This window comes from Poeciliopsis prolifica, unplaced genomic scaffold (genome assembly GCF_027474105.1).
Source record: "Poeciliopsis prolifica strain line A6 unplaced genomic scaffold, Auburn_PproV2 SCAFFOLD123, whole genome shotgun sequence".
Taxonomy (NCBI): domain Eukaryota; kingdom Metazoa; phylum Chordata; class Actinopteri; order Cyprinodontiformes; family Poeciliidae; genus Poeciliopsis; species Poeciliopsis prolifica.
In genome coordinates this window covers 511,075-527,500 of record NW_026562498.1, presented here as the reverse complement: position 1 = coordinate 527,500, position 16,426 = coordinate 511,075, and the positions used below count along the sequence as shown (strand labels likewise).

At 47.1% G+C, this 16,426-nt stretch overlaps 1 protein-coding gene and 1 pseudogene across 1 annotated transcript; both read left to right on the top strand.

The window, feature by feature from the left end:
• Positions 1-838: 838 nt before the first annotated feature.
• On the top strand, positions 839-13,164 carry LOC129355049 (outer dense fiber protein 2-like). Its single transcript, XM_055024606.1, is given in 21 exon segments — positions 839-970; positions 1,864-1,974; positions 2,079-2,177; positions 2,247-2,414; positions 2,613-2,794; positions 4,277-4,412; positions 4,492-4,608; positions 4,928-5,002; positions 5,191-5,262; positions 5,376-5,492; positions 5,557-5,711; positions 5,713-5,740; positions 7,090-7,106; positions 7,108-7,197; positions 7,374-7,509; positions 7,578-7,688; positions 8,084-8,347; positions 8,415-8,515; positions 8,585-8,747; positions 9,149-9,274; positions 12,903-13,164. Coding segments are annotated over 21 exon segments (2,442 nt in total). The 5' UTR covers positions 839-967; the 3' UTR covers positions 13,074-13,164.
• Positions 13,165-14,362: 1,198 nt separating this feature from the next.
• Positions 14,363-16,426, top strand: part of LOC129355042 (spectrin alpha chain, non-erythrocytic 1-like) — a 28,065-nt pseudogene continuing 26,001 nt past the window's right edge.

Here is a 16,426-nt window from a genome sequence, read left to right as displayed (position 1 = left end):
GTGGAGCTGCTGCCACACAGGAACACAGAAGCCTTTAGAGAAACACAAATGCAGTCAGATCTGTGTGGGGTCTGGATCTGCCCGGACCTGAAGACGACCCGGAACTAACCAGAACCCGCTCCGCCCTGCTGACACTGCTCCTCACGCTCCCATCGGTTCAGTGACAGGACCGCGGCTGACCCCTGACCTGGTGTGAACTGGACCATCCATCCTGGCTTCCTGCTGCAGCAGACCTGCAGTTTTGGACCTGGAACCGTTTGGAGGTAAATTAGAAGGAAATAAATGAACCTTTATGGTCTGAAAGGGAAAACATCCCCTGCTCTCTGTCGCTGTAGTGACAGAGAGAAGTCCAAAAGCAAAGGAGGTGGATGAGCAGAGCTGATGGTCTCATCCAGGATGTTGCTGCAGAGCATCGACTGCTGCCTGCATGTTTCACCCACATCCAAATACTTCAGATTAACAGCAGAAGTAAAGAGTGTAGTAAAAGTGCAGTAAGTACTTTGTTATTGAAGTTGGTTTAAGTTTCACTGATTGTGACTGAAGTTTGGTCTGAAAGGCCTTCAGTCACAATCACTGGTTTCAAGACTGACAGCATCTTTTGCAAGACACTTGGATGATAACAGTTATGAGTTTTGACATATTTAAATTTCCATTTTGATTAAAAGAAGGATTTTTGGACCGAAACGATAAAAATCCCACATTTCCCGATGGATTCAGCTGCTGTGAAGCCACCGCGGTCGCAATGGACACTGTTGCTAAGGAACGGCAGAACGCCGTCTCTTGACCAATCAGCGGCGGTGAAACATGTCACGTGTTTCAAACAGCCCAATCACAGGGAGGCTAGCTGTTGAGCTGTTAGTTAGCTTGTATCCAACGGACTTTCCGTGTAAATATCAGCATCAGCTGATTTCTGCGGAGCGGATCAGGTTTATCTGCGGGTTTAAACGGCTGGTCTTTATTTTACTTCATGGTAAGAAACCTTTTGTTTTTCGTTTAGGCTCTAAGCTCTTATTACTGATAACCAAGCTGTTTATTCTGCCTTTTGACTGTAAGTATCCAAATAATCCAATTAACTGAAGTCACTTAGTTGGATTTTCAAACGCTGTATCTTCAACATTCAGTTTAGCGACATTTTTATTTTTCTGTGAAAATAGAAACTTCAAATCCAGCTAAAGTTCAGATTTTCTTTCATTCATAACGTCTTATTGTCTTTTAAAAATCATTATCGGGATTATTTTATGATTGTGCTCCATAAACTGATTAACCGGGTGAATGTGGAAAACCGGGGCTCCTATCAGAGCCGGTCAGAGGATGAACGGGGCCCCGGGCGGAGCTGCATTTGGGTCCCGCTTCCTGAACCTGGCAGAGGGGGCGGGGCTTAAATGCAGTCAGAGATAATTGGTTTCATTTGCTGCGATGTTTGTCAACAAAGCAAAGAAAGTATTACATTTGTTACTATGGCAACACAGGTATCAACCACTGATTACATCAACTGTTTCAGTGATTTAAAATGTTTCATTGGATCTGCTCTTATCACTTCTCTTTTAAAGGCTCAGCAAAGACAAAACACACAAAAACTGCTATTACAAAAACACTCAACGCTTCAGTCACAAAAGAAGAGTGATTGTGTCACTAAACTGCAGTGTCATTTATTTTCAAATGTGTTGATATTTATTGATGCTCCCATTGAACACACAGTGGATAAAATAATAAAAAATAAACAAGTCCAATAATATGAAGATGTTTTTCATCATTAATCGGAGTTTATTATGAGAATGATTCGGTAAACATCCTGCCCTCCCGTCCAATCAGATCTGATTTTATCCTCCTTCAAGCAACCGGTATAAACTCGTTGTTTCCCAGAACAAAGACATGAAGAACCTGTCCGGTTCGCCCCGGGTGAAGGTCCACGTCAGTAATGCCGGAGCGCTCTACCTGCAAGTGAAGAAGAAGACTCCCAACGAGAAACCTCAGGTCAGAGGTCACCTCACCGCCCCTCTGCTCTCCTTCCTGTCTTTTGAGCCCGAATGAGGCGTCTCCTTTAACCCTCTTGGTTCTGTCCTCCATGTCCTCCTCAGAAGACGTTGAGCAAGGAGAAATCGCCGCGCCGTCCCTCCGCCAGCATCAAAACGCGTCTTCCATGGAATCCTCCAGGAAAGACTTCCTACAAATGGGAGGTCAGGGGTCCGCTGGGATCCGATCGGATCTTCTTTCTGTCCTCTTCCTCAGACTTTGTTTCGTCTCAGGGTCCGACCCACTGCCTGGAGATCAAACCGCCAGAACCGGAACCAGAGCCTGAGCTGCGGCTGTCTGACCTCGCCTCAGAGGAAGAGCAGCATCTGCATGGCCGAATCAGCCAGTATGAGAAGAAGATCGAGACCCTGATGACCGAGGTCAGCTCTCTGAGGACCGAGGTGGGTTCGGATCTGGTTCTGATCTGGTTCTGATCCAGGGGAGCAGGAAAACACATAATACTGCCCTTTAAAATCAAACATCTAATCCAAATAAATTCAGTTTAGAAAGACTTGACCATGTTCTGAAACCAGAATGTTTCAGTACCAGGATGTTCTGGTCGGGTTTCCTGACACGTCTGCTGTGTCTCCTGCATCCAGGTGGAACACCGCAGGAAGGAGCAGGTCCTGGGCCGCAAGTCGGAGCAGCAGGATGTCTCAGAGCGAGTGACCGCCAAGCAGGAGGAGGAGCTAACTGAGGACAGCAAGGAGCTGCAGGAGTGGAAAAACAGCCAGCTGAGGGAGTCAATAGGGAGGATACTGCAGGAGAACACGGAGAGCAGGTACCACTCACATTATTTACTGTGCTTTTAGGGTTACTTCCTGTGCTTTTAGGGTTACTTCCTGTGTAGTGGGGTTACTTCCTGTGTTAGGGTTACTTCCTGTGTAGTGGGGTTACTTCCTGTGATTTTAGGGTTACTTCCTATGTAGTGGGGTTAGTTCCTATGATTTTAGGGTTAGTTCCTGTGATTTTAGGGTTACTTCCTGTGTAGTGGGGTTACTTCCTGTATAGTTGGGTTACTTCCTGTGTAGTGGGGTTACTTCCTGTGATTTTAGGGTTACTTCCTGTATAGTGGGGTTACTTCCTGTGATTTTAGGGTTACTTCCTGTATAGTGGGGTTACTTCCTGTATAGTGGGGTTACTTCCTGTATAGTTGGGTTACTTCCTGTGTAGTTGGGTTACTTCCTGTGTAGTTGGGTTACTTCCTGTATAGTTGGGTTACTTCCTGTGTAGTGGGGTTACTTCCTGTATAGTTGAGTTACTTCCTGTATAGTGGGGTTACTTCCTGTATAGTGGGGTTACTTCCTGTATAGTTGGGTTACTTCCTGTGTAGTTGGGTTACTTCCTGTATAGTTGGGTTACTTCCTGTGTAGTGGGGTTACTTCCTGTATAGTTGGGTTACTTCCTGTGTAGTGGGGTTACTTCCTGTATAGTTGAGTTACTTCCTGTGTAGTGGGGTTACTTCCTGTATAGTTAAGTTACTTCCTGTGTAGGGGTTACTTCCTGTATAGTTGGGTTACTTCCTGTGTAGTGGGGTTACTTCCTGTATAGTTGGGTTACTTCCTGTATAGTGGGGTTACTTCCTGTATGTGGGGTTACTTCCTGTATAGTGGGGTTACTTCCTGTGTAGTGGGGTTACTTCCTGTATAGTTGGGTTACTTCCTGTATAGTGGGGTTACTTCCTGTGTAGTGGGGTTACTTCCTGTATAGTGGGGTTACTTCCTGTATAGTTGGGTTACTTCCTGTATAGTTGGGTTACTTCCTGTGAAGTGGGGTTACTTCCTGTATAGTGGGGTTACTTCCTGTATAGTTGGGTTACTTCCTGTGTAGTGGGGTTACTTCCTGTATAGTTGAGTTACTTCCTGTGTAGTGGGGTTACTTCCTGTATAGTTAAGTTACTTCCTGTGTAGTGGGGTTACTTCCTGTATAGTTGGGTTACTTCCTGTGTAGTGGGGTTACTTCCTGTATAGTGGGGTTACTTCCTGTATAGTGGGGTTACTTCCTGTATAGTTGGGTTACTTCCTGTATAGTGGGGTTACTTCCTGTATAGTTGAGTTACTTCCTGTGTAGTGGGGTTACTTCCTGTATAGTTGGGTTACTTCCTGTGTAGTGGGGTTACTTCCTGTATAGTTGAGTTACTTCCTGTATAGTGGGGTTACTTCCTGTATAGTGGGGTTACTTCCTGTATAGTGGGGTTACTTCCTGTATAGTGGGGTTACTTCCTGTATAGTGGGGTTACTTCCTGTGTTCCTCGTGTTCCCAGTCCAGACGGTTTTCCGAAGGATCCGGAGCTTCTCCTCCAGAAGTTAAGGGAAGCAGAAGCTGACGCCGCTGCAGCCGCTCACCAGGTTTCTGCTCTGAAGGAACACGTCCACAAGTTGGGCGACTCGGTAAAAAATGTGAGCGGCGACCCGGTTTGTGGTTCCATAGCCAACCCGGCGGAACCGGAGCCTCTTACCCGTTTGGTTCTGCCTGCAGAAGATGATGTGGGCCGGTCTGGACCAGCAGAAAGAGCTGCTGCTGGAGACGCTGGAGGGATTCGAGGTCACCAACAGAACCCTGCGCCATCTGCTGCGGGAGCAGCGCGAGTCCCAGGTACCCAAAGTATTCAGCAGACCAAACACGGTAGAGACGGACTGAAAACTATTTTTGAGCATTTAAATATTGTTTTCTGATTCCCCGAAATAAAACCCATAGCAACTGGCTGTATGATGAAAATTACAAAAACTTTTCTGGTACTTTTACTTTCTTATTTTGTGGAAATTCACAGCAAATATTTCAGGAAACAATGAAAATATTCAGAGTTATGTCCATGTGTAGTGGGTCACGGGTTAGTTAGAAGGGTCACGGGTTAGTTAGAAGGGCCTAGTCAAAGTGACTGTGTTGTGACCGGCTGTGGTTTGGTTGTGATCAGATGGAGTCCGTCGGCCTGTCGGAGCAGAGGAAGGTTCTGCTGAAGTCGCTCGCTGACATGGAGGCCTGGAACGCCGTGAGTTCACGCCGCACCATCCCAGCTGGACGGCCCGATTCCATTCAGATCTGGACCTCAACGTGGTTCTGGTTCTGTTTCTCTGGACTCCTTTGATCAGGAGTGTATTCCAGTGTTATGGTCCTGATGGATCAGAACCTGTAATCTCTCATCTGTCCTCTGGGGGCGCTGTGCTTTTCTTTTCTCAGCTGCTGGTTAAGAAGCTTCAGGAGAAGGAGAAGGAGCTTCATCAGCTCTCCACCCAGCTGGATTCTGAGAAGGTACCAGAAACAATGTTGTAATCTGGATTATAATCTGCATTATAATCTGCATTATAATCTGCATTATAATCTGGATTATAATCTGGATTATAATCTGTGTTCGGGAACTGCAGGAGAATGTGAGGAAGTCGGAGGATTTGTCCCGGAATCTGGACGCCACCAGAGCTCGTCTGCAGGGTCAGCTGCGGAGAAAAGAGGCTGAGAACAACCGGCTCGTCATCCAGATAAAGGTCAGAGGTCACAACTCCACCGGGGACTCGGGGAGCAGCGCCTGACCGAGGCGTGTCCCAGCAGAACCTGGAGCGGGAGGCCAATCGGCATCTGGCGGAGGCGGACCAGGTGGCGCAGCAGCTGGGCCGGGCGAAGCAGGAGGCACAGGAGGAGCAGGAGGCGCTGAAACGGGCCAGCCAGGCCCAGAAGCAGCGGGCAGAACGCTGCGAGGGCACAGGGCCAGCTGAGCGCACAGCTGCTGGAGAGGGTGGGTCCAACACGGCTACACCCTGATCAGCTACACCCTGATCGGCTAACACCCTGATCGGCTACACCCTGACAGGCTACACCCTGATCGGCTAACACCCTGACAGGCTACACCAGTGCTTCTCAATTATTTTCCGTTACGCCCCCCTAGCAAGAAGAAAACTATTCGCGCCCCCCACTCCCCACCGTGACTATCCATCTCTGCATAACATTTTTTCCTTATTAACATTTTTTTCGCTGAAAAAACTCTAGCGGCTTATCGGCGTGATTGGGATGTAACGTATTTAAGTGACGCGTCATTTATTTGGCTTCATGCTGTCCGCTGCGAGCATTTTTAGACACAGCAACACACCGGTCTTTCCTCTTCTCCAACTGTAGTCACAGTGAAGCCAAGCGCTAAATACGCTTCGTCGTATTTCCTCTTCTTAGCTTTCGGTTGACTTTCTGTTGTCTCATTATCTTTGTCTCTCTCCGCTTTTCTTTTCATCCCTGTGAAAAACTTTTCATGTTGGGGGTTGTTGAATAACGGAGGCCATAGACAGAACGCAGTCGGAGCTTTTTGTTGACTTGACACTGCTAACCAAGGCAAACCTGTTGTCTTGTAAGTCGTAAAATGTTGCACTGTCGCAAACGTGACAGAAGTAACAATGAGAGCGCCACTGCCGCCTACTGTGCGCAATTACACTTTATACTAGTATGGCCAAAAAAAAGCCTGTTCCCCAGGATCACACGCCCCCCCAGGTATCGCACCGCGCCCCCCAAAGGGGGCCCGCCCCACTATTTGAGAAGCACTGGGCTACACCCTGATCGGCTACACCCTGATCAGCTACACCCTGATCAGCTACACCCTGATCAGCTAACAGCCTGATCAGCTACACCCTGAGCGGCTACACCCTGAGCGGCTACTACCCCTGAGGCTACACCCTGATCGGCTACACCCTGAGCGGCTACACCCTGACAGGCTACAACCTGATCAGCTACACCCTGACAGGCTACACCCTGATCAGCTACAACCTGATCAGCTACACCCTGATCAGCTACACCCTGACAGGCTACACCCTGATCAGCTACACCCTGATCAGCTACACCCTGAGCGGCTACACCCTGAGCGGCTACACCCTGAGCGGCTACACCCTGATCGGCTACACCCTGATCTGCTACACCCTGAGCTACACCCTGACAGGCTACAACCTGATCAGCTACAACCTGATCAGCTACACCCTGATCAGCTACACCCTGACAGGCTACACCCTGATCAGCTACACCCTGATCGGCTACACCCTGATGGGCTACACCCTGATCAGCTACACCCTGATCAGCTACACCCAACTGCCTCTGTCTGCCCAACAGGAGAAGCAGGCGGCCGAAGCTGGCTTCAGCTGACGCCTGGCAGCGTCGCCATGGAGAAGAAGCGGCGGAGAAGGGTCAGCTGGAGGTGGAGCTGAACCTGCTGACCAGGTGGGTGGATGTACAGTCAGTCAGTCGGATGTTTGATCCAAACAGAGCTTCATGTTCTGTTCTGTTCTGCCCGGGCCGTGCGGGTCTGATCCGGGCCGTGCGGTTCTGATCCGGGCTGTGCGGGTCTGAACCGGGCCGTGCGGGTCTGAACCGGGCCGTGCGGTTCTTATCCCCAGCCGGATATCGGAGCTGACCGAGCAGCTGCAGGCCGTTCAGGAACAAGGTTCGGTGGAGAAGCAGGTGCTGCTGGACCGGCTGCAGGCGGTGTCGGCGCAGAAAGCCGCCGCCCAGCTGGAGACCAAGAAACTGAAGGTAGGATCGGATCAGAACCTTCTCCTGCGGGCCGGGTCTGGCAAACGCTGAGCCCTGTGTGTGTCCAGGCTGCCGTGTCGGCGGCGGAGGAGAAGCTGAGCCGAACCGAGTCGGAGCTGCAGCAGGTCAGAACCTCCGTCAAGCAGTGTGAGGTTCTGCTGGACAACTACAAGATCCAGGTACTGGACCCGGCCAGAACTCTGTCACAACAACCGCTAACCAGTTAACTGATTCATCACATGGTCTGTAAAGTGAGAGCAGTAGTTTCCATGTTGGTCTGTCCTTAAAGAGACAGTACGCTCTAACACCATTTTAAAGATTTTATTTTATAAAACTCCAGACTGGCTGTTTCCTCAGTTTTTCCTGAGTAAAGATGAATTGACAGATTTCATGATCCATTTTATTTATTGCTTTATTTAAAATGTTTTCTTCCAGTTCATGTTTTTTGGAAACAGGAGTTTTAACTGGTTGTCATTATTATTTTATCACCTTCATTTCTGGCCAGTTTACTGTAACTGGATTTATGGTGACAGAAAGCAGAACCAGGCGCTCAGCTTGCTGCTCCGCTTTGCAGGTGGGGAACACGCGGGCCGAGGCGGAGCAGGCCCGCGCCCAGGTGGCGCAGGCGGAGCGGGACGCCCAGGCCGTCCGGGTGGAGCTGGAGAGGGAGAAGGAGCAGATCCGGCGGGAGCTGCAGGGCCGGCTGTCGGAGCTGGAGGTTCTGCCCGAGGCCCTGCGGCGCTGCCAGCTGCAGCTGCAGGAGGCGCAGGAAGAGGAGCGCAGCCGCGAGAGGCGCAGCCTGGAGCTGAGCGGCACCCTGACGGAGCTGCGGCTGAAGGTGCTGCTCTCTGACCCGACAGAACCCCCGGCAGTGTGCTGCTGTTTCTCACATGTGTTTCTGTCAGGTGGACTCCCAGGGGCGCCAAACGGACCTGCTCCGGCAGAAGAACCAGCTGCTGATGGAGGAGAACCGGCAGCTCCAGCTGAAGGTGGAGTCTATGGAGAGGTGAGTGGAGGAAAAGCCTCCGACTGCGGTCCTGCTGCAGCTCTGATTGCTCCCCCTGCTGGCCGACAGGAAGCTGAGCGACGTCTCCAGCCAGAACTCGGACCTTCTGACCGTCATCTCCAAACGGGAGAAGACCATCCGCAGCAATCAGCTCTCCTTGGAAGAAAAGAGCAGAGAGTGTTCGCTGCTGAGCCGGAGGCTGGAGGAGGCTGTGAACGACGCGCGGCAGCAGGTTAGTTACCTACCCTAACCCTAAATGAAGCTGGAGCCTGTCACAGAGGAAAAAATACCACCTCCACTTTATCACCATGTTACTCATCCATTCATAAATGTTATACTTTCAAACTTAATATTTAGTTGGAATGCTAAACATTTAACTTAGATTAAGTATTTATTCATCAGCCTAGTTGGGACGCAAAATATTTAGTTAGCAAGTTAGTTAGCTAAATATTGCTAACTAAATATTTAGCTTATATCTGTTTGAATATTTAGTTGAATCTAAATATTTAGTGAAAAAGCTAAATAGTTCATTTGCTAGTTAGCTTTCTAACTAGTTACAGTTAGAAAGCTTCCTGTCTCTAAAACGGTCTGAGCTCAGAGGTGGACTTGCTTCTCCTGGTGTCGTGTTTTCAGATCTCAGAGACCAGAGAACGTGCCGCCCACAAGGAGCGCTCCACCCAGACCACCATCATGGACCTGGAGGCTCAGCTGAGCCGGACCGCCGCGGAGCTGGAGCAGCTGAGCCGCAACATAGAGGAGGTGAGTTCCTAACCCTAACCTGTGATTGGTCTAGTAACGTGTTACTAACCTGTGATTGGTCTAGTAACGTGTTACTAACCTGTGATTGGTCTAGTAACGTGTTACTAACCTGTGATTGGTCTAGTAACGTGTTACTAACCTGTGATTGGTCTAGTTATGTGTTACTAACCTGTGATTGGTCTAGTAACGTGTTACTAACCTGTGATTGGTCTAGTAACGTGTTACTAACCTGTGATTGGTCTAGTAACGTGTTACTAACCTGTGATTGGTCTAGTAACGTGTTACTAACCTGTGATTGGTCTGGTTATGTGTTACTAACTTGTGATTGGTCTAGTTATGTGTTACTAACCTGTGATTGGTCTAGTAACGTGTTACTAACTTGTGATTGGTCTGGTTATGTGTTACTAACCTGTGATTGGTCTAGTAACGTGTTACTAACTTGTGATTGGTCTAGTAACGTGTTACTAACCTGTGATTGGTCTGGTTATGTGTTACTAACTTGTGATTGGTCTGGTTATGTGTTACTAACCTGTGATTGGTCTAGTAACGTGTTACTAACTTGTGATTGGTCTAGTAACGTGTTACTAACCTGTGATTGGTCTGGTTATGTGTTACTAACCTGTGATTGGTCTGGTTATGTGTTACTAACTTGTGATTGGTCTAGTAACGTGTTACTAACCTGTGATTGGTCTAGTTATGTGTTACTAACCTGTGATTGGTCTAGTTATGTGTTACTAACCTGTGATTGGTCTAGTTATGTGTTACTAACCTGTGATTGGTCTAGTAACGTGTTACTAACCTGTGATTGGTCTAGTAACGTGTTACTAACCTGTGATTGGTCTAGTAACGTGTTACTAACCTGTGATTGGTCTAGTAACGTGTTACTAACCTGTGATTGGTCTGGTTATGTGTTACTAACTTGTGATTGGTCTAGTTATGTGTTACTAACCTGTGATTGGTCTAGTAACGTGTTACTAACTTGTGATTGGTCTGGTTATGTGTTACTAACCTGTGATTGGTCTAGTAACGTGTTACTAACTTGTGATTGGTCTGGTTATGTGTTACTAACTTGTGATTGGTCTAGTTAGTGTTACTAACCTGTGATTGGTCTAGTTATGTGTTACTAACCTGTGATTGGTCTAGTAACGTGTTACTAACCTGTGATTGGTCTGGTTATGTGTTACTAACTTGTGATTGGTCTAGTAACGTGTTACTAACCTGTGATTGGTCTAGTAACGTGTTACTAACCTGTGATTGGTCTGGTTATGTGTTACTAACTTGTGATTGGTCTAGTAACGTGTTACTAACCTGTGATTGGTCTGGTTATGTGTTACTAACTTGTGATTGGTCTAGTAACGTGTTACTAACCTGTGATTGGTCTGGTTATGTGTTACTAACTTGTGATTGGTCTAGTAACGTGTTACTAACCTGTGATTGGTCTGGTTATGTGTTACTAACCTGTGATTGGTCTAGTAACGTGTTACTAACCTGTGATTGGTCTGGTTATGTGTTACTAACCTGTGATTGGTCTAGTAACGTGTTACTAACCTGTGATTGGTCTGGTTATGTGTTACTAACTTGTGATTGGTCTAGTAACGTGTTACTAACCTGTGATTGGTCTGGTTATGTGTTACTAACCTGTGATTGGTCTAGTAACGTGTTACTAACCTGTGATTGGTCTAGTAACTTGTTACTAACCTGTGATTGGTCTAGTAACGTGTTACTAACTTGTGATTGGTCTGGTTATGTGTTACTAACCTGTGATTGGTCTAGTAACGTGTTACTAACTTGTGATTGGTCTAGTAACGTGTTACTAACCTGTGATTGGTCTGGTTATGTGTTACTAACTTGTGATTGGTCTAGTAACGTGTTACTAACTTGTGATTGGTCTGGTTATGTGTTACTAACCTGTGATTGGTCTAGTAACGTGTTACTAACTTGTGATTGGTCTAGTAACGTGTTACTAACCTGTGATTGGTCTGGTTATGTGTTACTAACCTGTGATTGGTCTGGTTATGTGTTACTAACTTGTGATTGGTCTAGTAACGTGTTACTAACCTGTGATTGGTCTAGTTATGTGTTACTAACCTGTGATTGGTCTAGTTATGTGTTACTAACCTGTGATTGGTCTAGTTATGTGTTACTAACCTGTGATTGGTCTAGTAACGTGTTACTAACCTGTGATTGGTCTAGTAACGTGTTACTAACCTGTGATTGGTCTAGTAACGTGTTACTAACCTGTGATTGGTCTAGTAACGTGTTACTAACCTGTGATTGGTCTGGTTATGTGTTACTAACTTGTGATTGGTCTAGTTATGTGTTACTAACCTGTGATTGGTCTAGTAACGTGTTACTAACTTGTGATTGGTGGTTATGTGTTACTAACCTGTGATTGGTCTAGTAACGTGTTACTAACTTGTGATTGGTCTGGTTATGTGTTACTAACTTGTGATTGGTCTAGTTATGTGTTACTAACCTGTGATTGGTCTAGTTATGTGTTACTAACCTGTGATTGGTCTAGTAACGTGTTACTAACCTGTGATTGGTCTGGTTATGTGTTACTAACTTGTGATTGGTCTAGTAACGTGTTACTAACCTGTGATTGGTCTAGTAACGTGTTACTAACCTGTGATTGGTCTGGTTATGTGTTACTAACTTGTGATTGGTCTAGTAACGTGTTACTAACCTGTGATTGGTCTGGTTATGTGTTACTAACTTGTGATTGGTCTAGTAACGTGTTACTAACCTGTGATTGGTCTGGTTATGTGTTACTAACTTGATTGGTCTAGTAACGTGTTACTAACCTGTGATTGGTCTGGTTATGTTACTAACCTGTGATTGGTCTAGTACGTGTTACTAACCTGTGATTGGTCTGGTTATGTGTTACTAACCTGTGATTGGTCTAGTAACGTGTTACTAACCTGTGATTGGTCTGGTTATGTGTTACTAACTTGTGATTGGTCTAGTAACGTGTTACTAACCTGTGATTGGTCTGGTTATGTGTTACTAACCTGTGATTGGTCTAGTAACGTGTTACTAACCTGTGATTGGTCTAGTAACGTGTTACTAACCTGTGATTGGTCTAGTTATGTGTTACTAACCTGTGATTGGTCTGGTTATGTGTTACTAACTTGTGATTGGTCTAGTAACGTGTTACTAACCTGTGATTGGTCTAGTTATGTGTTACTAACCTGTGATTGGTCTAGTAACGTGTTACTAACCTGTGATTGGTCTAGTAACGTGTTACTAACCTGTGATTGGTCTAGCAGCGTGTTACTAACCTGTGATTGGTCTGGCAGCGTGTTACTAACCTGTGATTGGTCTGGCAGCGTGTTACTAACCTGTGATTGGTCTGGCAGCGTGTTACTAACCTGTGATTGGTCTGGCAGCGTGTTACTAACCTGTGATTGGTCTGGCAGCGTGTTACTAACCTGTGATTGGTCTAGTAGCGTGTTACTAACCTGTGATTGGTCTAGTAACGTGTTACTAACCTGTGATTGGTCTAGTTATGTGTTACTAACCTGTGATTGGTCTAGTAGCGTGTTACTAACCTGTGATTGGTCTAGTAGCGTGTTACTAACCTGTGATTGGTCTAGTAGCGTGTTACTAACCTGTGATTGGTCCTCAGGCAGAGAAGAGGTACCAGAGCCGCCTGCAGGACCTCCAGGACCGGCTGGAGCAGTCGGACAGCACCAACCGCAGCCTGCAGAACTACGTCCAGTTCCTCAAAGCGTCCTACGCCAACGTGTTCAGTGATGGGCTCCTCAGCGGGCCCCGGCGCTCCCCGTCGCCCGTCTGAGATACTCCTCGTCGCCATGGCAACGGATACTGGAAACCAAAGCAATCATCACCACATCCACATTAGAACCATAAAGTATGAATTATTTTGAGCTGCTGACTGGTTCTTCTGGTTTTACGGGTTTATCTGGTCGATCCAGTCAGTCTCTGGGAAGACTGCCCTCTGGTGTCTGGTAGTGTCATGCTGCTGCTGGTTTGCCCTCAGCATGAGGCAGAAGCTCCTGATTGGACACCAGGAGAAGCTCCGCCCCTCTCAACTCCAGCCGGAGGTTCTGGTTCTGATCCAGATGTGTATCATTCCTTGTCCTGAGGAGTAAATGTCTTCAGCGTCAGCTTTGTTGTATTCTGTTAACATGTGTGATTAATCGCTGCTCTGCATTAATATCCAAGGCGCTGAAACATGTGGGTCATCGTTACCTGCCAGGTGACCCGCTGCTCTGACCCAGCAGAACCAACAGATGCTGTATTCATGATGATTCCTGAACTAAACTCACATCAAACATGTTTGTTTGGTTTGAATTTTCTGCATCCTGAACAGGTCAGATGTTTGCATTCGCTCCGGGTCACATGACCTGCTGCCTGCCGGGTCTCATGTCGTCAGCTGATGCATAATGCTCCTAATGTTGCTTAGCAACCATGAAATACAATTCACAATGGATGTTCAGAGAGCAAAGTGACTGAGACGGACAGAGCGGGGTTTGAACCGGCAACCCGTGCATTACCTCCCCAAAAGTATAAAAAACAATCTGAATAATGTGAATCCTGAAATATGCATCCATGCTGTAACAAAGAAGACTCTACATTATTATATATATATATTTTAATGTATATACACAACATGGATACAAGATAGATGTTTTCATCTTTATTTCACAAGTTATTCACATGGAGTAATAACTGTATTTGAAAAAAACAAGAATATAATATATTAAAGGTGGATTTTTACTTCATATCATAAAAGTAAGTTTCCAAAAGAGGAATAAACAACGTGTCTCTTTAAATTAAATATGATTTCCATGGCTTGACTGCACTTTGATATGCTGATATCCAGAGATTATGGCACAGATGAATTTTTTTCTAATCAAACTTAAGTTTTTCCTCAACACAGCAGCGTTTGAGGTAAACTAGAAGCTGCGTTTTTTCTTTTATTTTGTGGTTTTATTTTCCACTCCAGAGGTTTGTTTGCTCGAAAATGAAGTCGCTCCATCTCCAGCTCGCCTTCGTGTTCTTCCGACGAGCTTCGGGTATTTCCGTACAGCTGCAGGAGTGACGTCATGCATCAGAGCGCCCCGCCCTTCAAACGAACCGTCAGGTCGATTCTTCGGGATAGCTTCTTCTCCATTCGCTCTTTGGAAAAACCTCACGGTAAGGACATTATGTCCATGTTTTTCTGCTTGAAAAGACAATGTTGCGTTTTAAATCCAATAAATGCTGCTTTTTATTTGGTGGTTTTAAAGCTGTGGGGGTTTTCGGCCGTGACCGGCAGGCTAACAGGACCGGCTAACAGGCTCAGCTAACAGCGGCGGTGAAACACATCGGTAATAATCGATTCAAAGACGCTTCACTTGCTGTTTAAAAGCAAATAAAAGCGAGCAGAACATGCAGGAGGCTGCGGTTCCGATTCATGGGCGTGTTTTGGGTTTCAGTGAGGGCTCGGATGGTACCGGGTGAAGGTTCTGCAGATCAACCCAGATTATTGGACAGATGTTCAATAAAAATAACTGGTTTCCGGTGGAAAGGAGCCGCCCGGGCCTCCGTCCATCACACCGGCCCGTTAGCACCGCGGTTCTGCACAGAAGGACGCGGATGGCCGTCCGAGCTGATACCATCAGCCTGGTGCTGAATTCCTCACCTCCCATCCTGTCAACTGGAAACCAGCCAGTTTACTGGGAACCAGCCAGTTTACTGGGAACCAGCCAGTTTACTGGGAACCAGTCTGCAGGACCGAGATAAGCTCGGATCTGATCTGAAACCAGCCGCTCTGATGTCCGAACCGGGTCAGAGTGGGTTTTACCAGAACCGCAGAGCATCTGTATTCAGAAAGCCGCGTTAAGAAGCTGATGACTGTCCCTGCAGCAATGTCAGACCAACAGCTAGGGGGCGCTGCTGCGGGAAAACTCATAGAGAAACCGGCTGAGTCCGAGCAGAGGCGACTCTAGGACAGGTTTACCGGGGGCGGGCCCGGGGTGGGCAGGGCGTCATCATGGCTGACAAAATAATTAAACTAAAAGAATAACAGGGTAGTAATATTAGCTGATCCCTGCATGTTCAGAAGAACATAAATGTCACCCAGCAGCTCTCGGTAATAATGGATACTGACGAGATGAAGGAAGCTAGTAGAAAGAAAGCTACTGTATTTCCCATCGGTCTTTGGTGAATCATGATGTAATGATGTGAAAACTCTTAAGGTGTGTCTGATTCAATTCCACATGTGGAAGTGGAACAAACCAAGTATTTTGGCTTGGAGAGATCAGAACTGGGAATCTGCTGTGTTAGCGCAGCGTTAGCGCCGGTTCTGTGCGTCATCATAATAAACTGATTTAGTTTCATCTAGTGATCCAGGCTCGGTTCTGAAACAGTTTGAGTTTTTATCGGACCGCTTGAGAGCCGATGTAGCCACAGAAACCAAACAGCCTGACTGGGTCTGGGCTCCAGCAGCCGGGCTTTCAGGATGAACCGGACCTGGTTCTGATGGTCCGCTCTGTAACGTCCCGGGACGCTGGAGACGTTCCTGGACAAACCATTAACTGGTTTATTCTCACTGTTTCCATGGAAACATCTGGACCAGGGGGCCTTTGGTTCTACAGTCTGGGCCCGGTTCTGACCCGTTCTAGACAGCTTTAGAGCTTACTGACCCTGGTTCTTCATCCTGCAGCATGTCGACCTTCACTAAACCCAAACTGAAGGTAACAGCTGCTGGTTGGGTGTGTCACCGTGTGTGTGTGTGTTGTGTTTGTGTCGCCGTGTGTGTGTGTGTGTGTGTGTGTGTGTGTGTGTGTGTGTGTGTGTGTGTGTGTGTGTGTGTGTGAACTGGCAGGAAAAACCTGGAAAATGAGGCAAATCCTGGATTTCCAGGGTGAAGTGAGGCGTGTGTTTCCAGGCCAGCGGTGGGCGGAGCGGCTCTGCAGCAGAGGCTGGGCTTGGTTCTGCTGGTTCTGCCCAGTCACTGCACTGCGTCTGACATAGCAGAAGGTTCTGGTTTGGAGCGGTGCGGATCAGAACCGAGCCTCGGAGGAAGAGCAGCTGAGGACAGAACAGCTCTGTGTGTGTATGCTGTGTTTCTGGGTTCTGCTGACCCGGTTCTGTTCACTGTTTGCATGTTTCCTGTTGAAGTGAAATCTTTGGTTGTGGATG